This window comes from Pipistrellus kuhlii, unplaced genomic scaffold (genome assembly GCF_014108245.1).
Source record: "Pipistrellus kuhlii isolate mPipKuh1 unplaced genomic scaffold, mPipKuh1.p scaffold_m20_p_4, whole genome shotgun sequence".
Classification (NCBI taxonomy): Eukaryota; Metazoa; Chordata; class Mammalia; order Chiroptera; family Vespertilionidae; genus Pipistrellus; species Pipistrellus kuhlii.
The window spans coordinates 90,993,751-91,018,787 of NW_023425540.1; the positions used below are offsets into that span (position 1 = coordinate 90,993,751).

Consider the following 25,037-nt stretch of genomic DNA (forward strand, 5'->3'; position numbering starts at 1 on the left):
GCGCCAGTCCTGCAACCAGCTCAGTGAAGCCCTTTGCACCTGGAAAGCCTCCAGGAGGAGGGGCTCGAGGCCCGGACCCGGAAGCTTTGCGTCCTGGTGGGGGCGGGGGCGGGGCAGGCTTGAGCCGCGGGGCGGCAGAGTGGACCTCGGCGGCGGGCGGAGGGACTGCTGGGGGAGGGGGCGTGGCCTTCCCGCCGGACAGTGAGGCCACGCCCCCGCGCCGCGGCCCCACCACTTCCAGTCAAGATGGCGCTGGCGACTGGAGTGCGCGTCCCGGCGCGCGCCCTGCTCCGCGCGTGTGCGTGACCTTCGGTGGGCGGGCTGGGGCCGGGGTGCGGGCCGGGGCCGGGGTGGGGGGCGATCTAACGGGCCTCGCGCTGCCGTTCACAGGGGCCCGGCTCCCGGGCGCGGCCCTCGGGCGGACAGAGCCGGCGGCATGCGGCGGTGGCGGCGGCGGCGGCGGCGTGCGACGCTTCGGGAACCAGCGGGTGCTGGTGGAGCCGGACCCGGCCGCAGGTAAGCGCGCCCCGCGCTCCGGAGCCCGGCCTCCTGCCGCCCGCCCGCCCTGCGCCGCGCGCCGGCCCGCAGGGTCCGAGGTTCGGCGTGCCTGGCGGCCGGGCTCCGGCGTGCGGAGCTGGTTCCTGCCACTGCCCGCTGCCAGGCCGAGAAAGGCGAGACTGAAGAATGCCTGGCAGCGCTGGCAGGGCAGGCTCCGCCAGGCAGTTTGTCCTGTTATTCTCCTTAAGGGCTTGGGGTCTGTGCCCCGTTAAGCTATTCAACTGGAAATTGAAAATAATTGGAAGTATTTTTGGAATAAAATATTTTATTTTTTCTTAATACTTTCACTTGGCACAGAACCCAGCAGATATTGCACTAATTAAAGCCAGGATCCACTAGTGGAATCACCCCTAATACCGCTCTCCAAAGGGGATAGAAAAGGCACTTTTGAAAGAAACACCTGGGCAATCCAGAGCTGGGTACAGAGAAAGAAGGCTTGAGGTCAGAGATGGGCAAAGTTTTGGATTTTAGGACATGAAGGCCTTAGCCATATAAAAAGTGCAACAACACTTTTTAAACTTTTGGAATGGATGGTGGTAAAGGCTGCCACGCCCCTTAACACCACTTTAAAAATGGTTTAAATGGTAAATTTTATGTTGTATTTAAAAGGTATTATTGAGGTAATTTTTTACCCAAGTGTATTCCCACCCCACCACAGAACTCACTAGCTTTGTTCGCTTGTTAGAAAGTCAAGTTTGGGGTCTTAAAGCTAGAGCTGGTTTTGTCCTCACTGCTAGGCCCAGTTAGCTTTCAGAAATCTGGAGGCTTGGATGAAGGAATGCAGTAAAAGTGCCTTTAAAATTTTTTATTTAAGTGCTGCTACTGAACTGGTCTTAGATTCGTTTGCAATATTTATTTTAATAATCACCCTGTGCCAGGTGTGTTGTTACTTATCTCTGGTTCATCCAAGTTCATCCAAATTTCTCTTCGTTACCTCCTGTTCACCCTTGGCCTCTTTACCTTTCCCCCAGTGTCCTGAATTCTGCCCTACCAGCTCCACAAAAATCCAGGGTCACCTTCAGAAATTTTCTACTGAACCAAGTGAGTTTGGGTAACTCACTTCTGGAAGTTTTGGTTGCTTCTTGTATGTAATAATTACCTCTTCCTCCTAAATTAGAGGCTTCAAAAGATTCTTTAGGACTTAGTCCTTACTCTTGCAGAATGGTGTGTGTTGACGGTCCAGAGATTTCCAAGGCCCTGGCCAGGCAAATGCACCAAATGAACGGGGCCATATTGGAAGTCCTTGGGGGCTGCCCTTGCTCAGGCAGTGAGAACAGATGCTCCACCCCCCACCCCCACCCCAGGCTGGCAGCTACACTGTCCCCGAGGGCAGGCAGGCCCTGTCCATCCTGCTTTTCCTGCTGCTGGCATTATGATTGAATGAAGAACATCTGACACCCCTCCCCCCAATATTTTTTGCCTCTATCCTTAGATAAGCATAAACAAAAAAAGGGGGGAGGTCCCTCCATGTTATTTTTTTTTTTAATTTTTTTAAACAGTATATGATTATATTTAATAACAAGTTTGATACAACCAAAAAGTACTCCATGTTATTTTTTGAGGTAACATGGACAGCCTGGGGATTATGCTAAGCAAAGTCAGTCAGAGAAAGACAAATATCACATGGTCTCTTTTATATGTGGAATCTAATTAACAAAATAAACTGACAAACAAAATAGATCCAGAGATATGGACGCTTGGGACAGACTGATGATTCTCAGAGGGAAGTGGGGAGGAGGCAGGAAGAGAATAACCGAATAACTTACATGTCTATGTATAACCCATGGACACAGACAGTAGGTGTGGTGAAGGCTTGGGGAGGCGGCTAATGGAGGGAAAAGAGGGACAGCTATAGTACTTTCAACAATAAAGACAAGTTTAAAAATAAAATAAGTGAGAACCAGAGTACCTCCCTGGATTCCTCCTTGCACATCTACTTCTCAGAGTTGCTCGCTCACTCCTCAAGAAACTATCCTACTCCCACGAAGACAGTAGACTTGTGTGGAAGGAAAATTTGTACGTGAAAGTTCACAGAAGCATATTCACAATAGACAGGAGGTGGAACAACCCAAGTGTTCATTAGCACGTGAAAGGATAGACAATGCAATGTGCAGCGGGATATTATTTGACTTAAAAAAGGAATAAGGCTTCCCTGACATGTGGCTCAGTTGGCGCATTTTCCCATGCACCGAAGGGTCGAGTGTTCAATTCCCAGTCGGCACATACCCAGGTTGTGGGTTTGATCCCTGGTGGGGCGCATACAGGAGGCAACCAATTGATGCTTCTCTCTCTCCTCTCTTAAAATAAAAAATAAAAAAAGGAATGAGGCACTGATACCTGTTACAACATAGGTGAACCTTTAAAAACATGTTAAGTGAAAAGAAGTCAAACACAAAAGGTCACCTATGATTTCATTTATATGAAATGTCCACAGTAGGCAAAATCATAGCAACAGAAATACATCAGTGGTGGCAAGGGGCTAGCACAGGAGGAATGGTGACTGCCCTGCCAATCGGTACAGCACTTCCTTTTTAGGTGATAGAAATTTTTTTAATATGTTCTTATTGATTTCAGAGAGGAAGGAAGAGGGAGAGCGAAACATCAGTGACAAGAGAGGACCATAGATCAGCTGCCTCCCGCACGCCCCCACTGGGGATGCACCCAAGGCATGTGCCCCCAACCAGAATCAAACCTGGGACCCTTCAGTCCACAGGCCGATGCCCTATCTACCGAGCCAAACCAGCTAAGCTAAATTGTTCACTTTTAAAGAGTTAATTTATGTTATGCAAATATCACCTCAATTTTTAAAAACCATGTAACTTCCCATGGCCAGGTTGTGGGTGCAGGGCAACGAGGGGCACCTTTCCAATGCTGGACATGAGCTGCCTCTTCATTTTCACACTAGGGATTGCTGTAATGAAGTTCAAGAACCCCCCAGTGAACAGCCTCAGCCTAGAGTTTCTGACAGAGTTCGTCATCAGTCTGGAGAAACTGGAGAATGACAAGACCTTCCGAGGCGTCATCTTAACTTCGGTGGGTGCTTGTCCCTGCCTTGTGTCCCTGATCAAAGTGAGACCCTGTTACCAGATCAGAGTCCAGACTCCGAGACCATCTGTATGTCACAGTCTGGAATACCTAGGCAGCCGTGGATGCAGATGTCACAAGAGATTTCTGGGGATCGTGGTCTGAGCAGGTGATGTTTTTGCAGGCACAATCCTGAGCCCTCGTTGATTCATGAAGTCTAGACCTGTGCAAACTGGGCAGTGGATTCCTGGGGTGCCCTCCCTGAGTGGTCCTCAGAACCTGGGCTGGTTTTAACACCCAGACCCACAGGACTTGGCATCTCATGTGTTCCTACCCTCCTCCAGTTGGCATCAGGCTTACCTGCTCTGCCAGGCACCAGAGGTGCCAAGAGAGGACACAAATAAGACCAGGCCAGGGAGGTGAAGTGTGGACCCAACTTAACAGGCCATTTGTCAGATCAGGAAGAGTATTAGGGTCACCTTTCAAGTTAGGAGGGTCCCCAAAGCTAAGTGCCACCATATTAGAGACCTGCCATCAGTAGTAAAGGTGCCCCAGCCTCTTTCAGCCAAGATTTGGAGCAACCACTGTAGGTGTACATCTGCTTGCTTATCCCTCAGGTTGTCCCAGGGGTAGCCTGGTATTTTTTTTTTTTTAATTGATTTTTTTTACAGAGAGGAAGGGAGATGGATAGAGAGCTAGAAACATCAATGAGAGAAACATTGATCAGCTGCCTCCAGCACGCCCCCCTCACCGGGGATGTGCCCACAACCAATATACATGCCCTTGACCGGAATCGAACCTGGGACCCTTCAGTCCACAGACCACGCTCTATCCACTGAGCCAAACCGGCTTTGGCAGTATAGCCTGGTATTGTCAAAGCTCTGAGGAGCCTGCTGCCTCTGACCCTGGAGGAACAGCACTGTGCCAGCAACAAGGACCAGGAGCTGGGTGTGTATACCTGGTGGATACTGTGAAGCTGGGGTTTGTAGAACAAAGCGTGGCCCATGCCTTGGAAGAAAGATGATCCCATGTTTCTCCGAAGGTGGGACTGATATTGTGGGTGTAGATTGTTGAGGGCCTGGTGACCGAATCCCAGGGAACTTTTGACAGTCGCAGCAGAACTTTCTGGAGATGCTAAAATTGCCTGGGAACTTTTCACCCTGGGTAATTTCTGAAAAGACTCCACTTAAGATGTCATATCATAGAATGGCATTTTCTTTATTGTGCTCTAACATGAGGGAACTGTGTGTCCCATCTTTTATCTGCCTGCTCTTCACAGACAATGGTGGTTGTCATTCTCATAAGCGCTGTGGTTCCCTTCAGTTCTAGTCAGCACCAGCCTCAGGCATCCCATCCCCCAGCGATGGGAATGTGGGAGCATCTCCTTTGCTCAGAGGTGCTGTGCCCACATGGGAGCCCCTGGGTGGGTGTTTCCAAGTGAAGGCTGTGAGCCATCCTCCCTGTCTGTTCTTGGCAGACAGCCCTGTGAACACCCAGAACTTGGTGCCCTCTGCTGGAAAGTGCCATCGTGCTGCAGCCCCTTATTTCAGCCTGTCACTCCTCTGTGTTTGCTCCCCTTCCCTTCCTCGGCAGCTGTTTCCTGACCTCGGGCATCCATACAGGACATATGTCATTCCCCAGGCTTCTGTCTTACATGTGACAGCCCAGGGCAGAGGTCTAGCTTCTTGACTGGTCACTGCCCCTCTCCTGACCAGACAGCAGCATCTTCCTGTCCGCAGCAGTCGGCAGCAGTACATCAACAGATGCCCAACAGACTGTCAGAAGTCCTCCCCAGCCCCTTTAGTTTTCTGCCTGGATAACACATAGGTTTGCACAGAGCCTGGGGGATGCCTGACCCCGCCTGCCTATTCTGCCTTTTCCAGTTTGAATCTGGAAAGGGAAGAACTTCCCAGGACTGAGAAGGAACTGAGCCTCAGGGAAGTTGAGGCTGAGTCCTGGAGCCCCAGCTCGGGCTCCTTGGGGCCCTGTGCTGCCTCCCCCTCAGCCTTGCTCCCCTTGGGCACCTGTGGGCTCCTGCTCCGGGAGCACACTGCCCTGGAAGGGGGGCTCTGAATGGCCCTGCTCCCTCCCTCACCCAGGACAGCCCCGGGGTCTTCTCCGCTGGCCTGGACCTGAGGGAGATGTGCGGGAGGAACCCAGCGCACTATGCTGAGTACTGGAAGGCTGTGCAGGAGATGTGGTTGCGGCTCTACATGTCCAATCTGGTGCTGATTGCCGCCATCAATGTGAGTGTTCCCACTCTCCACTGGCCTTGCTGACTCCCTGGAGGCTGGGGTGCGGGGGTGGTTAGGGGGGAATGCAGATGTGGCCCTGCCCTCGGGAAGCCCTCAGAGGGGAAGGGTGCCTTGGGGAGAGATGTGCACAGGTAAGCATGCCATTACAGATCACTGTGACATGTGACAAACAAGGTAGGGGCCACAGGGTCAACTCACTCACTGGGGTGGGGGCAAGGCCCAGGATCCAAGGGCTATGTGGGGAGCAAGTGGGCAATTGGATCCACATTTTGAAAACATCATTTGGCCTGACCTGGGGAAGGCAGGGACAGACCGGTAAGGTAAGGTGCTGAAGCTAATGCTCCAGAACTAGTGCCCTGAAGAGATGTGGTGACAACCAGGGTAAGGTGCCAGGAGAGCCCGAGCTGGTGGAGGGAGGGTGGCAGGGTTAGGTGGGTGTGAGAGCTCACACCCTGCGGGCATTCCTCGGGACCCTGGCTCTCTGGAATACTATTGGGACCAGCAATGCAGCACCCGGAGCCCACTGGTCTTGCCTCCCCTGCAGGGAGCCAGCCCTGCTGGAGGCTGCCTGATGTCCCTTACCTGTGACTACCGGGTCCTGGCTGACAATCCCAGATATGCCATTGGGCTGAATGAAACCCTGCTGGGCATCGTCGCCCCTTTCTGGTAAGGCCAGGAACTGCACCCATTTTCCACTTGGCCCAGGGATGAACCAACCCTCCGGGGAGCCCCCAGCCCCAGGTGAGTGGGTGTCTGCATTCCAGGTTCAAAGACACCCTTGTGAACACCATTGGGCACCGTGCCGCAGAGCGTGCCCTGCAGCTGGGGTTGCTCTTCCCGCCGGCAAAGGCCCTCCAGGTTGGCATCGTGGACAAGGTGGTGCCTGAGGACCAGGTGCAGAGCACAGTGCTCTCGGTGATGGCCAAGTGGATGGCCATTCCAGGTGAGGAGCACAGGGATGGGCAGCCACTGTGGGCACTGCTGAGCAAGCAAAGCCCCCTTCCCCGCCCAGCCCGACCCTCCTGGTGAGACCAGGAGGTTCTCATGTGAAAGGACACATGCAGACTGCTTAGTGCCCTGGGCTCACTACAACTAATGGTCACAGGTGGATCATTTGTGCTTAAAACAAACGTGTTCTTGCAGAGTGGAGACCAGAAGTCCAGAACCAAGTTGTAAATAGGGCCACAGTCACTCCAGATATTCTAGGGGGGGGGCTCCTTTCTTCCTCTCAGTTTCTGGTGGCTCCAGACATTCTTTGGTTTGTGGCCTCATCACTCCAATCTTTAATTCCATCTTCCCATGATCTCCTTTATTCCAAATCTCCCTTTCCTGTCTTTAGAAGGACCTCATCTTAATTGCATCTGCAAAGACCCTTTTCCAAATAAGGCCACATGCATTGGTTCTAGAAGGGTGGTGAGGACTTACATCCTGTTTGTCTTATCTATAGAAACAGGGCAGGTTACGTCAGCTACATAGGGACCTGGGTCAGCAGACCATGACAGAGCCAGGTGGGTTTCTGGCTTTGTGGTCAGTCTCTCACACTGTGGCACAAAGGCAGCCACAGAGAGTATGTGAACTAATGAGCATGTTGATGTTCTGATAAAACTTAGGGCCACTGAAATTTTATTTCATGTAATTTCACATCGCAACATACTACCCTTTTTGTGGTTCAACTATCTGATGTAATAAAAGGCTAACATGCAAATTGACCGAACAGTGGAGTGACCTGATGTGCACTCACCTCCAGGGGGCAGATGCTCGACACAGGAGCTGCCCCCTGGTGGTCAGTGCCTCCCACGGGGAGCGCTGCTCAGCCAGAAGCAGGGCTCACAGCTGGCGAGGGCAGAGCTATAGCAGGAGCCACTCCCACCTCTGCAGCAGTGCTAAAGATGTCCAACCGAGGGCTTCCAGGGGTCCTCAAACTTTTTAAAGTGGGGGCCAGATCACGGTCCCTCAGAGAGCTGGAGGGCCGGAGTATATGAACTACTAATTCCTACTGTAACACCTCGGCTGCGCTCACTGCCCAAAAAACCTGGCGGGCCGGATCAGACTCCCGCGGGCCGTAGTTTGAAGACCCCTGGTAGGCCATCCTATAGGGCACATGTGTCAAACACAAGGCCCTCGGGCCAAATCCGTCCCGCCAGGCCTTGCGATGTGGCCCGCACCGCGCTGTCATCACTGCACGTTTCCATCACAATGACAGTTTATGACTGTTCAGTAAACCATTCGGCCCGCGATTTAGGCTGGATTTTAGATTTTGGCCCCTTCTCTGATTGAGTTCGACACCCCTACTCTAGGGAGTGGGCCTAAGCCTTTGGTCAGACATTCCCCAAGGGTCCTGAACTGTGAGAGGACACAGGCCGGGCTGAGGGACCTCCCCTTTAGAGTGCGCGAATTTCATGCACTGGTCCTCTAGTATTTCAATACTATATAAAAATGTAAAAATTCTCAGCTCAGCCATGGGATGACCGAATATTGTGCAGCTGTTACCTAGGATAGGATATTGAGTGACTTGGAAAATATTCTTGATAAGTCCTGGCAGGTGTGACGTAGTTGGTTGGACTTCATCCCATGCATTAAAAGGTTGCTGGTTTGGCTCAGTGGATAGAGTGTTGGTCTGTGGACTGAAGGGTCCCAGATTCGATTCTGGTCAAGGGCATGTACCTTAGTTGCAGGCATATCCCCAGTGGGGGGTGTGCAAGAGGCAGCTGATCAATGATTCTCTCTCATCAATGTCTCTTTTTTTTTTTTTTTTTTTTTAATATATATTTTATTGATTTTTTTACAGAGAGGAAGGGAGAGAGATAGAGAGCTAGAAATGTCGATGAGAGAGAAACATCGACCAGCTGCCTCTTGCACACCCCGTACCGGGGATGTGCCTGCAACCAAGGTACATGCCCTTGACCGGAATCGAACCCGGGACCTTTCAGTCCGCAGACCGACGCTCTACCACTGAGCCAAACCGGTTTTGGCTCATCAATGTTTCTAACTCACTATCCCTCTCTCTTTCTTTCTGTAAAAAAAATCAATTAAAATATATATATATTTTTAAATGTTAAAAAAAATAAAAAGATTGCTGGTTTGATTCCCGGTTAGGGTACATGCCCAGGTTGCCCGCTAGATCCCCAGTTGAGGGCATGCATGAGGCAGTCTCACATTGATGTTTCTCTCTCTTTTCCCTCTAAAAATAAAAAAATGAAAATAAAAAATCTTTAATAAAAGGAAGATCTTCTCAATAATATAGTTGAGTGAAAATAAATAGGCTAAAAATGCAAATTATTTTTTTATTGATTTCAGAGACAGGAAGGGAGAGGGAGAGAGTCATGGAAACATCAATGATGATAAAAAAAAAAAAATCACTGATAGGCTGTCTCCTGCACAAACCCAATTGGGGATTGTACCTGAAACTGGGGCATTTGCTGTGACTTGGTTTGTAGATTGAAGCTTAACCACTGAGCCACACTGGTTGGGCTAAAAAGGCAGTTTATACAAAGTTTGTGTTGGAACTCTCAGGAAGGTTGGGAATTATTTTTCACACATGGACCCTGTTATCTTTAGATCACGCTCGACAGCTGACCAAGAACATGATGCGAAAGCCCACTGTGGACCGCTTGGTGAAACAGCGTGATGATGACATCAAGAACTTTGTCAGTTTTGTCTCCAGAGACTCTATTCAGAAGTCCTTGCAGATTTACCTAGAAAAGCTCAAACAGAAGAAAGGCTAATGGCCGCTGCCCACACAGGTTCTAGGCTTACGCACCGTGCCTTCCAGGGAGCTCTGGTCTCAAGGGGCTTTAAACAAGCTATTTTCCGACCTAAAAATCCTTCCAGCTCTTTGTTTTGCTGATCTCACTAGGAGGGCCTGTTCCTTGTAGCCAGGGCCGAAGACCCACCACCACCTTACATGAGTGCATTTTCTGCCTGGCAGGTGGGCAGAGTGGGCTTGGCGGGCAGTATCTGGATTTGGGAATTGTGAACTGACAGGCGGAACTATTCTGGACCTGGGCAGTGTCACCACTGAGTTCCTCCTTTCCAAAGAATTGTGACTAAAGCCCTGGCAAGTGTGTTTCAGTGGTTAGAGTGTTGGCCCGTACACAAATGGTCACGGGTTCAATTCCCAGTCCCTGGCGTGTGTAGAAGGCAATGGATCAATGTGGGAGGGACACATCAAGGTTTCTCTCTCCCTCCTTTCCACCCTCTCTAAAAATTAATGGGGAAAATGTCCTCAGTTGAGTTAAAAAAGACTTGTCACTAAGTTCTCAGGTTGTCCTATCCCTGGCCTCTCGGCTGCCTGATTGCTAGAAGCATAAGAGAGACATGGGTCCTGATGATCCACACAAGATACCTCCCCTCTCCTCCCACACTCCCCCGCCCCGAGAAAAACCCTTTGGCTACCACATTTGTTCATTTAGATGGAGGGAATGTATGACAGTTCAAAGAAATCAGGGAACTTCAAGGGTCAAGAGAGGCATTATTTGAGAGGCATTCTATGTTGCAAGTGTCCTAGATCTGAATTTTAAAGACTTGTCCAGAAAAACCTATTGACAAAAAGGCTTTTCCTCCCACCATACAATTCGAGACAGTTATCAAATCCTGCCGAAAACCAGAAAGCTCATCAGGCGCCTGTCAGTTATGCTGTGTACTCCAGCTCTGCTTGTTCCCGATCCTCCGGTGATGGGTTTACCTGGGATTCGGGCCATGTCCTCCTGGACCAGTCCTCGCCCCGCGCGGGGCTCCTGAGGAGAACCTACCAGGGAAGGGCGCCGTTCCCGGCAGGATGTGGAATGGGCAGCCAGACAGCCTGTCTCCTAAGCAGCGGCCGCCAGCCGCTGGTCCATGAGGCCCAATAGGTTGGCGATCGCTGCCCTAAAGAACCTGCTGGGCTGCCGGGAGACAATCCTAAGAAGACACGAAGGCCTCTAAGCTGACCTGATTGTGGTCCTAGCTGAGCTCTTGTTTATTGAGCAGAGCCACACTCAGTGCTCCCGGTTGCTTCTCACACCTTGTGAGGTAGGTAGTGGTAGGCCATTTACAGGTAGGAGGTAGGCTCAGTGTCCCAGTAACATGTCAATGGCCACCTGTCCGGGCCCAGCTCACCCTGCCCTGCAGCCTTGCTGAGGGCACCTTAAAGGAGTCCCGTGGAGCTGTTCTTCAGCCAGTCTGCGGCAGCATGCCCTGGCCAGTCCTCGGAGCTGTCAGTGGGACTTGAGAGTCACCTCCACAGGAAAGTGGTCACTGATGGCAAGGGCCTGGAGGGAGAGGGGCCAAGTCTCAGTGGCCCTGCTGGGCAGCCTGTCCTTCCCGAGGCTTCACCTCAGAGAAGCAGCCCCCACCTAGGATGAAGCCCACTGGGTTTGTAGAAAACCACTGCATCTGGGGGAGCAGGCCAGTGAGGCCTGGGCTATGCGTCCCTGCTGTTGCCTGCAAGCGGGGAGTGGGCACAGACTCAGACCCTACCTCTGGGAGAGGCAAAGGCATCTTATTCTGCCCTCCCAGGCTTGTCCCATTCAGTCAGAACTGACCCTGCAGGGGCCTTTTCCAGAAACCAGGGCAGGGAGGGGGTCGCCAGGTGCCCTGAGGCTGAGCCTGGGCCTGTCTGCCAGTGCAGAGCAGCCTGGGGACATCCCCGCCCCATGGAGCTCAGCACTCACCTGAGTCTGGTCCAGGCCAAATGCCTCCTGGAAGTTGTGCACCGTGGCCGAGTGGGGCTTCAGGCTCTTGCGCAGGTGGGCACCACAGACCACGATGCGGTCGTAGGCGCAGTCCGAGTTGCCCACGGTGGTGTCCGCGCTGTCCGGGATGAGCCACTTGAACACCTCGCTGCTGCGCAGGCGGATGTCCGCCCAGTCGTGCTCCTTCACGTAGCTGCAGTCCGCGTTGAAGTCGCCCAGAAACAGCATGTCCTGCGGGGGACCAGGGTCAGCCAGCCCGGGCCTCCAGGAGACCCAGGGCTGTGCGGGCCTGCCTCCGGGGACCCAGGGCTGTGCGGCGCGGGCTTACGTCGCTGCCCCACTTGTCGATGATGTCCAGGTACACGTCGTAGAGGGCATCGATCTCCGCCACCGCGTGGTGCGGCGCGGCGTGCAGCGGCACCAGCACCAGCTCCTTGGCGGCTGTGGGAGAGGCGGGTGTCAGGCGGGGCGGGGCCTGCAGGGGGCGGGGCTGCGGCGGGGGCGGGGCCTCACCGGAGCCGGGAGCTGAAAATTTGACCACGAAAGGTTCACGACTGAAGGCGTCCTCCGGGTCCGGGTACTGGTACGTGTCTACCACCGACACCGCATCCTCCCTGCGGGCGAAGGGCGGGTGGGTGCGCTAAGCCAGCAGCCTCCTACCCTACACGCTGCGACCCTCCTCTCACCTGTAAACGAACAGGTACATTTCCTTGTACTGATCCCGCCCCAGGGGCTCGCTGCTCACGTAGCTGTACTGGTACTTAGACACGCTGCGGAGATAGGACCAAGCCCCGAGTCAGCACCGCTCCGAGGCCTAGGACGCCGCCGGAGCTCCCCGCTGAGCCCTGCCCGCCGCACCTGTTGATCTGCTCCATGAGCGCGGTCACTGCGCTCAGGTCCGGGTCTCGCACCTCCTGCACGAGCGTGATGTCATAGCCTGCCAAGATCTGGGGGAGGGGGAGAGGGGAGGCGGGGTCACGCACGGCAGATTGCACCCGCAGAGCCCAGAGGCAGCAGCCCCCCCAGGCCCCGCTCACCTGTGCGATGACGCTGCCACAGTCCGAGTCCAGCACTTTGCTGTCACCGAAGCTTTGGATGTTGAAGGCTCCGATGCGCAGCGCTGCTGCCCCGGCAGCCCCCAGAGCCCAGAGCGCAGCCAGCAGGGCCCGGGGCCGTCCCATTGCTCCGAGGTAGGGGCTGGGAGGGACGACACAGCCCTGAGCACCCACCAGGAATGGGACTCACCCAACCACCCGTCACCTCCCCAGGCCTGGGGCCTGACAGGGTTTGCCACCCCATGCTGGCCAGCACCAAGGCACGGCCTCCCCTGTGCTCTCCCCAGGGTGGTGTGCTGGGTTCGTGGCCCTTCTACACCATGGGAAACTGAAGCCCAAACAGAGGGACCCCATTACCATCCCGCCCCAGACTCACCTGAGATGTGGATAGGGCAGTGCCAGAGGCTCAGGATTTGGGCCCAAATAAGGGTTTGAGGTCCAGGCTGGGAGTGTGTCCGTGGTACCAGACTCCAAGGCTCGGTCGGACAAAAGGTCTGATGCCTGGGCACTCAGGTATTTGAGGCCCTGGTCCAGGGAGGGGCCAGCTGTGTTGGGTCCCGCCCCCTCAACAAAGTTGGTGCCAGAACTCCTGGCTCCCATTCCCACAGAAACCCTAGACAGGAAGGCAGCAGGGGATCCACCCTGAGGCTCCAGCCCCCAAGTCTGTCAAAATCAGGACTCAGAAGCCCCTGCCAACACCCCAAGAGCTTCATGAGCAATGAGGGAGGTGGCCAGCCAGGTCCTTAATCCAGGCCTGTTCTTATCCCCACCCCTTGGAAACTAGGTCATCCAGAATCTCCCTCCCAGGACTGCATCCCCTCAGGGAAACCAAGGCAGTCCCATCAGGAAAGCCCCTCATTCTCGGCCCCACATCCACCAGTTTCTGCCGCACATTGAGCTCCTGGTCTCCTGGCCTACGTCCCTTGCCCCAGGGCACCACCTGGGGCCTCAGGAAGCTGGGGTCACAGATCCCAGTGGGCAGGGCACCAGCAGATGGCTGCCTGTCCACATGCCAGTGACGCCCACACACAGCCAAGGTGTCGCCAGCCCCATCAGGAATACTGGGTGGGGTGGCCAGGCAACAGCGTGGCCTGGGCAGGCAGGTGCTGCCACGGGAGAGCCTGCCAGGGTGCCCCGGCCGCAATATCACAAGTGGTGGGTTTTCATGTTTTATTGTAAAGCAACAAAAAAACTCTTATTTACACGCCCACGTCTGAACATCTGGATTCTGTGCGTGTCTCGTCCATACCAGGCCAAGCAGGAGTGGGAAGGTCGCTCAGGTTCCTTGTCCCTGAGGCCGCCCCGCCCAGTGGGATCCATGCTAGACGATGACAGTCTGCACCTCGAGCTGGCCCTCTGGCGAGGCGATGACCAGCTCGCCCGCATGCTCCAGGATCTCAATGTCCTCCGACGAAACCATGGTCACCGTAGCCTGTTCGGTGCCGTTTGCACCCGCACGGGCAGTAAGCACAGTGCCCTCGCTGATGGCTGAAGCCAGCGTCATGGCCACCTGCTCTGTCAGGCTTTCGGGGGTGGCAATGGTAATGGTGTCCGCAGCAGCTGCTTCCGGACCCAGCCCCGCCTCCTGGTCCATGGTCACATTCTGCACAATGATCTGGTGCCCGGCACTGGCCTGGTGTACGATCTGCTGCACCACCTTCATGATGTGGCTGTCCACCTGTGGGTGGCTCACAGCTCAGCCCACAGGGATGGGTGAGGGCGCCACACCTCCCCTCCCGCTCTCCCCCAGCCCCTCACCTCCGTCTGGGTGCCCTCGATGATCTCTGTAGCTTCACTGGTCTCCGCGTCATCCGTGGTGGCCTGGAAAGAGGGACAGAGGTCAACCCTGCCTGCCCCTGGGCCACATCCCAGCCCTGCCCTACACCCACCTCAATGATGTACTCCTGGGTGTCGGCCACCACGGACGAGAATTCAACCAGCACGGTGTGCGGGTCTTCGTCCAGGACAGCGGCAGCTGCTGTGGGGCTCTCCTCAGACACCAGCAGCTCCTCCACCTCCAGCAGGCAGCCCCCTGGCGGGAGCTCAGTCAGGGCCGGCCTCCTGCTGCCCCTCCCCTCCCTCCCCTCTGCCCCCCACCAGCTCCAACCTTTGGTGCGCAGGTGCCGGTTGAGCGTGCCGTGCTCGGCGAAGCCGCGGCCGCACTTGTAGCACTTGAAGGGCTTCTCGCCCGTGTGGTGGCGGACGTGCCGCACCAGCGAGCCCTTCTCCCGGAAGCCGCGGCTGCAGTACGGGCACACGTGCGGCTTCTCCTCCAGGTGCGTCCGGAAGTGCACCTGCTGGGCATTCTGAGGAGGCCCACTGTCAGGACAGCCTGGCCTTGTCCACACTAAGACTGAGGCTTTCCCAGGGAAGGGGCGGGCCTCACTGGCCAGCAGCGAGGGTCCGAGCCAACGCTGGGCAGAGGGGTGACGGGGAGGGCTGGGGCAGAAACAAGCGGTGGAGCTGGCCCCGAGCGGGGAGCTCAGGGCTGGGGGTCAGAAGTCAGGGCTGGAGGGCCCACCTTGGTCTTGTAGCGCTTGCCACACTCGGGACAAGGGTAGGGCCGCTCGTCTGAATGGACACGCCGGTGGCCGCGGACGTGAGCGATGGTCTTGTAGAGCTTCCCACAGTCCCCACAGCGGAAGCGGCGCTCGTGCACGTGGACCTCCTGGTGCTTCTTGAGCAGGTAGGCCTTGGGGAAGGCCTTGCCACACTGCACACACGTGAACAGCTTCGGCCCTGGGGCCACAGGCAATGTCAGGCCACGTCCAACCCCCAAGGGCCCCCCACAGCTCCCTGCTGCCTGCCCTGACCACCTCTGCCCAAGGGACCACCCTGGCCACTCAGATCCTCCACTGACCAGGGCCCCACACTCCCGCCACCCACCTGCGTGGCTCCTTCGGTGGGCCTCCAGGGTGGCAGCCGTCGGGAAGGTTTCGCTGCACTGAGGGCACAGGTGGGTCCTGGCTACTGCTGAGGCTTCACTGGCCACCTGCTGGGGGACCACAGCACATTTCCAGGATCCCCTGCGGGCTGGGCCCAGCAGTACCAAGGCCAGACCCGTAGTACCCCCACCCTTTTAGGCTCCGTCATGGGCTTAGGGGTAAGCAGATCAGGGACAAAGTCACTGCAGAAAGGGACAGCAGGGAGGACGGCGAGGAGGCTGGCGGCCAGGCCAGTGTAATGAGCAGCTCCATCTAAGGTGCGGCCCCCAGGAACGAGCACACTGGCAGCACAGGTACCTACTGTCTCCACCTGCTCCACCTCCAGCAGCGGCAGTCCTGGGGGACCATCTCCTAGGGGCTGGGCACTGGACGCAGCGGGAGGGACTGGTTCCAGGGCCCCCTCCTCCCCAGTGACCCGCTCAAGGACAATGCCCGAGTTCTGCATGGCCTGGTGCAGCAGGTTCTCCCGACTGTCCTCGCCGGAACAGGGACGCTCCTTGGGAGCAGGGGGCTGCGGGGGAGGTGGAGGGAGGGAGGGAGGTTGGCCGGGCGGCTCAGCACATGGCACCCACCCGAACCCGCCACGCAGGAGAAATCCAAGGGGCCCCAGGACCACTGTGCACACCCAGTATCTTCCCTCAAGAATGCCCCCGGGAGCCCCGCGTCCACGCCCACCTGCTCTTGCCTGCCCCATCTAGGGCAGCCATTGGTCTTTCATCACCTCTGCAACCAGACAGGGTGCAGGCCCAGTCAGTCCCATTCCCACCGGAGCCGGTGCCGGACAGAGCCAGCCCTGTGCAGCCAGAGGCCACGCCCCAGGCGGCCCCCACCTCTGGAGTCAGGGCTTTCATGCCCAGGGGAAGCTCTTGCATCTGGACATGGACTTCATGAATGACAGTGCCCTTGGCATCTGTCACCAGGTGGATCACGGGCGATGTCTCCATGGGCTCTCCTATCGCCGGTGACGATGGAACGGTCCCCATGGCGGAGGCTCCGGGCCCTTTAAGGCAGAACCAGGAAGAGTCCGTGAAGAAGCCTCCCTGGCCAGCACAGCTCCGGGGCTGGAACAGGGAGCCCTCGCCGTGCTGACCTGCATGCGCGTCCTCTTTGCCAACAACCACGTCCTTGCTCATGGAGAATCGGATCTTCTCAGTGCACGGGGTGAGAGACTTGAGGTGCCGGGTCAGTGCCCCTGACTCCCGGAAGCTCTTTCCACACTTGGCACACTTATAGGGACGCTCATCTGCGGGAGGGAGCCAGCTTTGGGTAGAGAAGGCGGCCTGGCGCCACAGCCTCCGCCGGGGGCAGGCGGGGGCGCCCCGCGCGCAGCTCGCTCACCTGTGTGCCGCCGGTGGTGCCGGACGAGCGAGCCCTTGGTGCGGAAGGAGGCCCCGCACAGCGTGCACTGGTGGTCCTTTCGGCTGCCGTGGGTGGCCGTGTGGGCCTTGAGGGTGCTGCCCTGGGGGGAGGGGCAGCGAGGCTCAGGCAGCTCCCTGGGCAGGAGCTGGTCCCCTCAGCCGACCCAGCCAGGCCTGGGGCTCACCGTCTTGAAGGTCTTGTGACACAACGCACACACGTAGCGGCCATCCTCGTTCACCAGCAGCTTGAGCTGGGCCTGTTCCCCCTGCCCGGCCAGCCCAGGCCCCTGATGCTCAGGGCTGCCTGAGGCCTCTGCCATCTCACTGTCGTCTGGATCCACCTCAGCAGCCACAATGACCTCTTTGATGTGTCCATTGTCTAAAGGAAAGCAGTTCAGCCTGAGTCTCAGGATGCCGTGGGCCCTACCGCCTCCTGGGATCCTGGCCCAGAAGTACAGCTGGGGTACCCCGGAGCGGTCTAGAGAAGTCCCAGGCCCCCAGAATGCACCCAGTGGAGCCCACGGCGAGCAAACGCCCCCTCCCCTAAGCCAACAGGGGTCCTACCACTTCTAAGGGCGATGGGGTACCCAACACAGAGCCAGTGGGCAGGCCAACCAAGCTCACTATAATCTCCCCTGCTTGCTGCCCCCGCTCCCACTAACATAAGAAAATGCCTCCGAGTGACCCACTACATCCGTTTTGAAGCAGGCAGGCGAGGAACCAGCCTGAAAGTGAATGTTCATGAGACACCTGGGACAGCCTGAGGTTCCTGGACCTGTTGAGAGTGTTGAAGAAATCTGACAAGCACCCTGGCCGGTAGCTCAATTGGTTGGAGTGCCATCCAATGTGAGTTCGATCCCCATTAAGGACACGTACAAGAATCAGCCAATGTGCCCTGTCTAGTGCAGCTCATCTCTTGCCCTGGGAGGTCGCCAATTTGATCTTGTCAGGGCACCTGCCGGGACTGGGGGCTCGATCCCTGGTGGGAGTGTGCAGGAGGCAGCCAATAGATGTTTTTCTCTCACATCAATTTTTTCTCTCTTCCCTCCCTTGCTCTCTTCTCTATAATCAATAAAAACATATTTAAAAAAATAAATCTGACAATGTGTAAAGCTAAGCTGTAAACACTTCACAAATTTCTGTTCATAAAAGTGACAGTTGGAAATGGTTGTGAAACTGCTTCTTTGAAGCCTCAATCAGGCTGACACCATGTTTTGACAAGTCATTCCCTCCAAATAGAACAGAAGCACAACAAATAAGGAACTAGCCCATGTGGCTCAGTGGCTGAGCGTCAATTTCTAGTCCAGGCACATGCCTAGGTTGCCAACTCCATCCCCAGTAGAGGGTGGGCAGAAGGCAGCCAATCGATGATTTCCCTCATCATTGATGTTTCTCTCTCTCTCCTTCCTCCGCTGAAATCAATAAATATATTAATAATAATAATAATAATAATAAGACGATAAAGCATGCCTGATGCTTTATCCTTCCTCTGCCCCAGAATGTATCATACAGTAGACCAAAGGTTTAGGGAAGCGGTAACAAGTGAAATGCAAGGTTAGCCCTGACCAGTTGGCTCAGTGGATAGAGCGTCAGCCGGCAGACTCAAGGGTCTCAGGTTTGATTCCAGTCAAGGGCATGTACCTTGGTTGCAGGCACATCCCCAGTGGGGGGGTGTGCAAGAGACAGCTGATTGATACTTCTCTCTCATCGATGTTTCTGACTCTCTCTCCCTCTCCCTTCCTCTCTGTAAAAAGTCAATAAAAAATATATATTTTTAGAAGAAATGCAAGTTTGTTTCCCAAGAAGAGGCAGGAGTGGGTATCTATCTGCCCCCGCTGGCCATGCAAGGACACAGAGCTCCCAGCCCTGGGAAAACAGCAGGTGGTAGTTTAGAGTCTGGCCAATCCTGGGCAGCTAACACCAAGGGGACATTTGGGGCACTCAGGATGTCTGCAAAAAGAAACCCCAAAGGTTGTAGGAGAGGCAGGGGGTGCCCAGAGAGGAGCCCTCAGAGCTGCCGAGCTGAGGCATGGGCAGGCTGGAGGTCAGGGTGGTGGGAAGATGCCTGACTGGACAAGCATCTGCAGCCCGTAGATGCTACCCAATCACAGAAAATTTGTTTTTCTTTTTTCTTTCTTTCTTTCTTTTTTTTTTTTTTTGCTGACTTTTTTTAAAAATATATTTTATCGATTTTTTACAGAGAGGAAGAGAGAGGGATAGAGAGCTAGAAACATTGATGAGAGAGAATCATCGGTCAGCTGCCTCTTGCACACCCCCTACTGGAGATGTGCCCGCAACCAAGGTACATGCCCTTGACCGGAATCGAATCTGGGACCCTTCAGTCCACAGGCCGACGCTCTATCCACTGAGCCAAACCGGTTTTGGCATCTTTTTTCTTTCTTTTTATTTTTTTAATCCTTACCCAAGGATATGCTTTTGATTTTGAGAAAGAGAGGAAGGGGGAGAGAGAAACATCAATGTGAGAGAGAAACACTGTTCAGTTGCCTCCCGTAGGTGCCCTCACCGGAAACAGAACCTACAACCTTTTGGTGTACAGGACAGCACTCCAAGCACCCGAGCCACCCAGCCAGGGCAGGGAACTTGTTTTTCTACCCACCCCAGAAACCAAACACCACGCCAGCGCTGGAGCACGGCCCCACCTCCCACATGACATTCCTGTGCCAGAGTGGCTCCAGATGAACCTCCGTGTCCACAGGAACCTCAGGGGAAAGAAAGCACGGAGACAAGGACAGGTGTCCCATCTCCTCCGTGAGGTGGGGCCTTGGCAAAAAGCCTGCTCCCTTCCCCCACATCTCCTCCACCACCAACCACTTCCTTCTACCCCAGCTGGTCCTAAGAGCTTCCCAAGGGCAAATTCTACCTGTTGCCCAAACTTCCTGTTTAACTCCTCAACCCACTCATGCACCTGTCAAAGTCTCTGCCCAGCAGGCTCCCCAGGTAACCACCATTCCCTTCCCAATTTTCCCAAGGCAGCAGGCTCAACCCAGCCTCCCTCCACTGCTGTGCACATACCCAGCACCTCCCCTCCCCCACCCTTACCCTCTTCACCCCCTGCCCCGCCCCAGAGCTCTACACCTGCCCCAGCCCTGGGCTTCCCTTTGAATGTCCCCCTGCATTGGCCTGTCCCCAATTAGTGAGTGTGTGATCCAATCCAAACCTTTCAACACCCCTCCCCTATGGTAACTTTAAAAAAAGCCATCAAAGAGGCTGATTTGGCGTTGTATGCTCATAAAAGCCTTGTGAGAATTAGGTCAGGAATCACTACCCCCACAAGGAGTGAGCACTGGGGAGTAGAAGGCCGAGGTCAGACAGCAGGTCATGGCCGAGCTGGAGCAGCAGATGCACCCCATGCATACCCACCCGGAATCTCCAAAGCCAACTGTGGGGGGGGGAAGGAACCCGGGGGGGAGCAGAAAAGTAGGGGAGATCCTAGGACAGCCCAGGCAACATGCTTCCCCTTTTCCGGCTGGGGAGGGCCTGATGCTCAACCCCCCGGGGAAGGAGCGCCCGAGGCCTCAGTTCCTCCTGGGCCAGGCCTTGCTCTCGGGGGAGCAGAGGAGCGTGGGCAGCAGAGGTTCCCAGCCTCCAGCCCTGACCGCTGATGGCTACCAGGTCAGCGACACCGCAGGGCTAAAAGCCAGGAGCGGACATGCCCAGTGGGGCCAGCTTACCAACAATATCCGGCGTGTGGCTGATGTCCGGTGTCAGAGCGGCTGCCTCCACCACAATGTGGGCCACAGTGATGGGCTCCTCCGGACTTGCCCCGGCCGGGACCACCTGTCAATGGCGAACAAGGCACCAAAGGAACTCATCTGTGGAGCTCCGGAGCCCCCTGGTTTGGCGAGTGCAGGCTTGGTTTTATGTCCCCGCAAGATGGCTGGGTGGAGGCGCTCCTCTCCCCCAAGGGAGTCACTACTCCGAGCCCAACTCCCAGCCTGGCCCAGGGTGCGGCCCCATCACTCTAACACCTTCGGCCACTGAGGAACACGGAGCACCAAGCACCCTCAGGGAGCACTCCGGAAGGAAGTGATCAGAGCTCCGGCTCGAAGCTCAGCTGGCTGTGCGGGAACGAAGATGGTGAAGGAAAGCAATTGCACCCACCAGCCCCCGCCAGCAGTCAGAGGAAAGGGCTCTGGGAGTGTGGGTCCACGGCCCTTCCTAGAGGAGAGGGCACTTCTGGGAGGGGCACGTTCGGAGCACAGGGCCGAAGTAAGACAACTCTGGGCCCACTGTCCTCTAGGCTACTCCCTGGAGTGACCTGAGGCAACTGGCTTGTCTTGGAGCCTCCTTTCCCGCTTCCCTCGAGGGAACAAGAGCGCCCACTGTGCAGGGCGCTGTGGGCCTTAACGTACAGCCCCAAGCATACATGGGGTGCAACAAAGTCGGCCACTTTTACTATGGGTGGCAGGATCCAAAGCCATGCTCTGTTTGTGGGATCCACAAGAACTATGTGTACAGGATAGAAGACAGGCCAAAACAAAACAAAACAAAACAAACCATCATGATACCCCTGAGCCAAGACAGAACTTTGGGCCACAAGAAAGGAGGGACCACAGGCCCCACTGCATATGCTTCGGCCAGCGGCTGCTGAGAAGGCCAGGCCAGGCCGTCCAGGAGATCCTAGAGCCCCACCAGGCTCTTGGTAACAGAGCCAGATCCCCCCACCCCGACGGGGCAGTCATCTCAGAGCCACAAAGCCGGATGCCTGCTCTCTGCCTGCCCCGGTACCACCGGGAACCAGCTGCACAGGTCTGTCCCGCAGGCCTCCTCCTCCTCACCCTGCGTGTGTGGGTGGTGGGCTTACCTCCTTCCTTCTAAGTACCGCGCTAACCGATTGCGCCACTGGAGCCCCTGGGCTTACCTCCTGACCCAGCAGCGCGGCAGCCGCAGGGGTGGCAGGCAAGGCCTCCTGGGGAGCCCGCTGGCAGACCTTCTGGAGCTTGTGCTGAACAAAGTCCTCCAGAGCCGTAAACTCTGCCTGGCAGCGGCCGCATCTGTGCACATCGTCCTCATCTGTAACGAGCCTGAGGTCAGTGGGGCTTGGCAGGGCTTCCAGGCCCAGGCCAAATCCACCCAGGGTGGCATCAGAACCAGAAGCGCCCTCCCTGGCCCTCCCAGAGGGGCTGAGAGCCCTCTCCGGAGCCCAAGGTGCAAGCCCCCCCTCTGGAGGTCAGCTCCACAGTACCCCTGGCTGCAGGAATCCATGAGGCCGTCGTGTCCAAAGCCCCCACCTCAGAGATGAGGGGAGGGGAGCCCAGAGAGGCGGTCGTGAGGCAGAGGCATTTGACCAACCCAGTTTGGGGACAGTGGTGTACAGGGTTTGCATGTGACCTTGGGTACCTCAATGACCACATCTGGGTCTGTTCCCTCAACTGCAAAATGGGCTGACCCAGTGCAGAGTACAGCAGAGGGAGAAGAGGTGCTGGTGCCCACGGGGCTCTGGCTAAGAGGTCGGCCCTTAGCAAACACAGAAGAGGGGGCACCCTGACCCACAATTACTCTTCACTCACTCTGACGTGGTGCTTCCTTGGTCCCAACAGGCAGCACCCGGGAGGGGCTCCAGGCCTTCGGGCCACAGCACCCGAGCCCCTCACCATGTGGAACAAGCAGCCAGTGCCTGCCCCTCCTGCTCACTGAGTCCCTGCCACATGCCAGCACCTCCCTGGGGAAATGGAAATCACCATTTCCACTCGAGAAAAGCAATCTGAGATTCAAGGCCACCCAGCTGGTGACTGTTGGGGTGAGCCTGAACCTGAGGGTCCAGAAATCGGTTTATACGAAGGGATGGGGAGGTGTTCCCTCCGCTTCCACAGAAGCCTGCTGGTTTCCATCACCTCCTGTGCAGTCCCACATTCGGGTCAAACCCAGGCCTGGTGCACAGGGGCGGTCAATGTCTATTGAATGAATGAGCAAAGTGCCAAACTCCAGCCATGACTCGCCGACGGGCCACCTGACAGAGGGCAGTCCCATCCAGATGGCTCAGAGTCACAAGCCAAGCACTGAGGTGTCCGCCACCCTTTTAACTTGCCGAGTCTGACTCGGCACCAGGGTATCGCGGTTGAAGGAACTCTGCTGCAGAAGGGGACACACCCAGCCCATGTGATGCTGAGACAATGCTGATCTCCAGAGACCTCTCTTCAAGCTGGCCCTGCCCTGCTGGTACTGTCCCTCCCCAAGCTGGAATAGGAGTAAGAAAAAAACTGCCAGGAATACGAATGCTGTAGGGACAATGACCATCATCCCACTATCACTAGCCAATCTCCTCCTGTCTGGCCCAGTCTACAGCTGCATGGGACAAGCTCAGAGGGCAGAGACCTCAGTTCTATCTCCAAAAGCTACTTCTCTGTGAATGAGCCCTCAGTGTGTCCCAGCACTGATTTACATGCTCTATTTCCATTCTCACCGCCGCCCTGTGCAACAGCAGAACGCAGAAGCTAAGGAGTGTGTTGAGCTGTCTCACATTCCTGGAATCCAATCCAGTCCTTGCTACTTACTAGCTGCGTGACCTGGTCGCTTCCACATTTCTGAACCTCAATATTCCTCCCTCGCAACATGGGAATAACAACAACAGTAATAATAGTGCCCAGAGTTGGTTTGAGGGTGAGAAAAGCTGACACGGATTAAGTGCTTGATACCGTGTTATCAGCAGCACCCCCATTTGTAACAGGAAATGGAGAGGGAGGTGTGCGGTCACCTGCCCAGGATCAAATAGCTAGACACGGGCAGGTCTGGGACGGAGCCCGCAGGCTGGCGGCAGTGCAGCGGCTCTCCTCCCCAAGCGCCAGCCTAAAGCCCAAATCCTGCAGAAGCCCGAGGCCCCGCCTCCTGGAGCCCCCGGCACAGCCCAGCCAGGGCCCTGGCGGCCCGTCAGGTGCCGAGGGAGGGGGCCCCGGGGAGAGCGGGGCCGGGCCCAGACAGGAAGCAGAGGGGCCGGCGGGCGGCGGGGCTGCGGGCAGGGCTGGCGGCGGAGGCGTTCGTGGAGGTCTATGTGCGGACGGCCACGAAGGCTTGGGCAACTGTGAGGACCCCACAGTAAGCACCGGGACACGGGGAGGGCTGGCGGCCCGCAGGGGAGGCCCCAGAGTCTGAGGAGCCCGGGGACTCGTGCAGGTGTCAGAGGGGTCCGTGAAACCCGGGTCTGGGGAAGGCAGCGGCGCCTGCAGCTCAGGCAATCGGAGCCTCCGCCGGCCCCGGCAGAGTGGCCCCCACCCCGGCCACACCCCGCCGCATCCGGCCGTGTTACCTTCCTCGCTAAAGGGCGCCGGGAGGCCGAGGAAGCCGCCAGGGGCCAAGGCCGCCGCCGACGCCGACTCGACCCCGCCCTCGCCCGCTTCCCTCCTGGCTTCGGCCCGGGCTCCTGCCGTATGCGCGGCCGTCACCCGCACTGCCATTGCGCCCTCCATGTCGCAACGCGCCGCAGGAAGATGGCGGATTTACGACCGTGTCGTCATAACAACGGGCCGCGCCGGAGCGAGAAAGACGACGCCGGGATGGCGGGGCGGGGCCATGTGGGTTTGATTGGCAGGCGGGCGGAGCTTATAATGGAGGTGATGGGCGGGGCTTCTTCGGGGTGCTCGGTTTACAGTGGAGCGACTTTCAAGCAGCGGGCTGGATCCAGAGGAGGGCTCTTTGGTTTGGTTCCGTGCTAGAGGAGAACGGAAGGCCGGGGCGGGACTGGAAGGGGCTGGGCTCGGTTCCGAAAGCTGCATCAGGACTTGAGAGCTGGAGTGTAGGGGGGAGGCGACCCGGCGGCGCCACCCGGCCAGCCTTGAGAATGTGCTATGGCCCTGGGCACCACGCCGATCCGGGCTCCGGATCTCAGCTGCAGAGAGCCCTGTGGTGCCCTCCGGTCACCGAACCCCACCAGGTGTCAGAACGTCCCTTGTTGGTTGCCCGGGTCATGGAGTAAAACCGAGTTTGGAATGGCTCACGCGCAGCTAGCTTCACTAAGCCTCTTATTCTTTTGTATATATTTTTTAAGTTGTGATAAATACACATAAAATGTATCATTAGCGACAGTTAGAACATTCGCAATGTTGTGCAACCATCGCCATCATCTAATTTCAGAACTTTTGTCATTTCAAAAGAAAACCCGTACCCATTAGCAGTCACTCTCCATTATTCCCTTACCCCAACTCCTGGCAACCAC

At 56.4% G+C, this 25,037-nt stretch overlaps 3 protein-coding genes across 10 annotated transcripts; 1 reads left to right on the top strand and 2 right to left on the bottom strand.

Annotated features, from left to right (window-relative positions):
- Positions 1–145: 145 nt before the first annotated feature.
- On the top strand, positions 146–9,649 carry ECI1 (enoyl-CoA delta isomerase 1). The gene is made up of 7 exons (XM_036410640.2): positions 146–298; positions 391–516; positions 3,464–3,591; positions 5,682–5,828; positions 6,382–6,503; positions 6,602–6,780; positions 9,396–9,649. The coding sequence occupies exons 1-7, from the start codon at positions 247–249 to the stop codon at positions 9,560–9,562; spliced, it is 921 nt and encodes a 306-aa protein (XP_036266533.1). The 5' UTR covers positions 146–246; the 3' UTR covers positions 9,563–9,649.
- A 1,113-nt stretch (positions 9,650–10,762) lies between these two features.
- DNASE1L2 (deoxyribonuclease 1 like 2) lies at positions 10,763–13,811 on the bottom strand. 3 transcript variants are annotated; one of them, XM_036410634.2, is made up of 8 exons: positions 13,770–13,811; positions 12,941–13,065; positions 12,547–12,706; positions 12,368–12,456; positions 12,196–12,279; positions 11,838–12,123; positions 11,489–11,740; positions 10,763–11,086 (listed from the first exon to the last, which is right to left on the bottom strand). In XM_036410634.2, exons 1-8 carry the CDS (start codon positions 13,809–13,811, stop codon positions 11,033–11,035), a joined length of 1,092 nt encoding a protein of 363 aa, XP_036266527.1. In that variant the 3' UTR covers positions 10,763–11,032. The 3 variants fall into 3 exon arrangements, with proteins under 3 accessions (XP_036266527.1, XP_036266528.1, XP_036266525.1); XM_036410635.2 differs by lacking the exon at positions 13,770–13,811 and having other exon boundaries at positions 11,838–11,950; positions 12,023–12,123; positions 12,941–13,564; XM_036410632.2 differs by lacking the exon at positions 13,770–13,811 and having other exon boundaries at positions 12,941–13,564.
- On the bottom strand, positions 13,721–24,349 carry E4F1 (E4F transcription factor 1). 6 transcript variants are annotated; one of them, XM_036410624.2, is made up of 14 exons: positions 24,132–24,344; positions 21,750–21,901; positions 20,563–20,665; positions 17,053–17,246; positions 16,848–16,968; positions 16,600–16,752; positions 16,340–16,509; positions 15,811–16,020; positions 15,451–15,559; positions 15,086–15,303; positions 14,672–14,870; positions 14,454–14,596; positions 14,323–14,385; positions 13,721–14,242 (listed from the first exon to the last, which is right to left on the bottom strand). In XM_036410624.2, the coding sequence occupies exons 1-14, from the start codon at positions 24,289–24,291 to the stop codon at positions 13,886–13,888; spliced, it is 2,352 nt and encodes a 783-aa protein (XP_036266517.1). In that variant the 5' UTR covers positions 24,292–24,344; the 3' UTR covers positions 13,721–13,885. The 6 variants fall into 6 exon arrangements, with proteins under 6 accessions (XP_036266517.1, XP_036266518.1, XP_036266516.1 ...); XM_036410625.2 differs by having other exon boundaries at positions 15,451–15,556; positions 20,560–20,665; XM_036410623.2 differs by having other exon boundaries at positions 20,560–20,665.
- Positions 24,350–25,037: the final 688 nt, after the last annotated feature.

What these genes read in the sequence shown, in the direction of transcription:
- ECI1 (XM_036410640.2), top strand. Translation starts at nt 247, where the DNA reads ATGGCGCTGGCGACTGGAGTGCGCGTCCCGGCGCGCGCCCTGCTCCGC. An exon ending in GAGGCGTCATCTTAACTTCG is followed by an intron (nt 3,592 to 5,681) that starts GTGGGTGCTTGT and finishes TCCCTCACCCAG; the next exon opens with GACAGCCCCGGGGTCTTCTC. An exon ending in CAAGTGGATGGCCATTCCAG is followed by an intron (nt 6,781 to 9,395) that starts GTGAGGAGCACA and finishes TGTTATCTTTAG; the next exon opens with ATCACGCTCGACAGCTGACC.
- DNASE1L2 (XM_036410632.2), bottom strand. Translation starts at nt 13,164, where the DNA reads ATGGGAGCCAGGAGTTCTGGCACCAACTTTGTTGAGGGGGCGGGACCC. An exon ending in CTGCCCTATCCACATCTCAG is followed by an intron (nt 12,707 to 12,940) that starts GTGAGTCTGGGG and finishes CGTCCCTCCCAG; the next exon opens with CCCCTACCTCGGAGCAATGG. An exon ending in ATGTACCTGTTCGTTTACAG is followed by an intron (nt 12,124 to 12,195) that starts GTGAGAGGAGGG and finishes CTTCGCCCGCAG; the next exon opens with GGAGGATGCGGTGTCGGTGG.
- E4F1 (XM_036410623.2), bottom strand. Translation starts at nt 24,291, where the DNA reads ATGGAGGGCGCAATGGCAGTGCGGGTGACGGCCGCGCATACGGCAGGA. An exon ending in CCACCGAAGGAGCCACGCAG is followed by an intron (nt 15,304 to 15,450) that starts GTGGGTGGCGGG and finishes CTGTGGCCCCAG; the next exon opens with GGCCGAAGCTGTTCACGTGT. An exon ending in GCAAGCGCTACAAGACCAAG is followed by an intron (nt 14,871 to 15,085) that starts GTGGGCCCTCCA and finishes GGGCCTCCTCAG; the next exon opens with AATGCCCAGCAGGTGCACTT.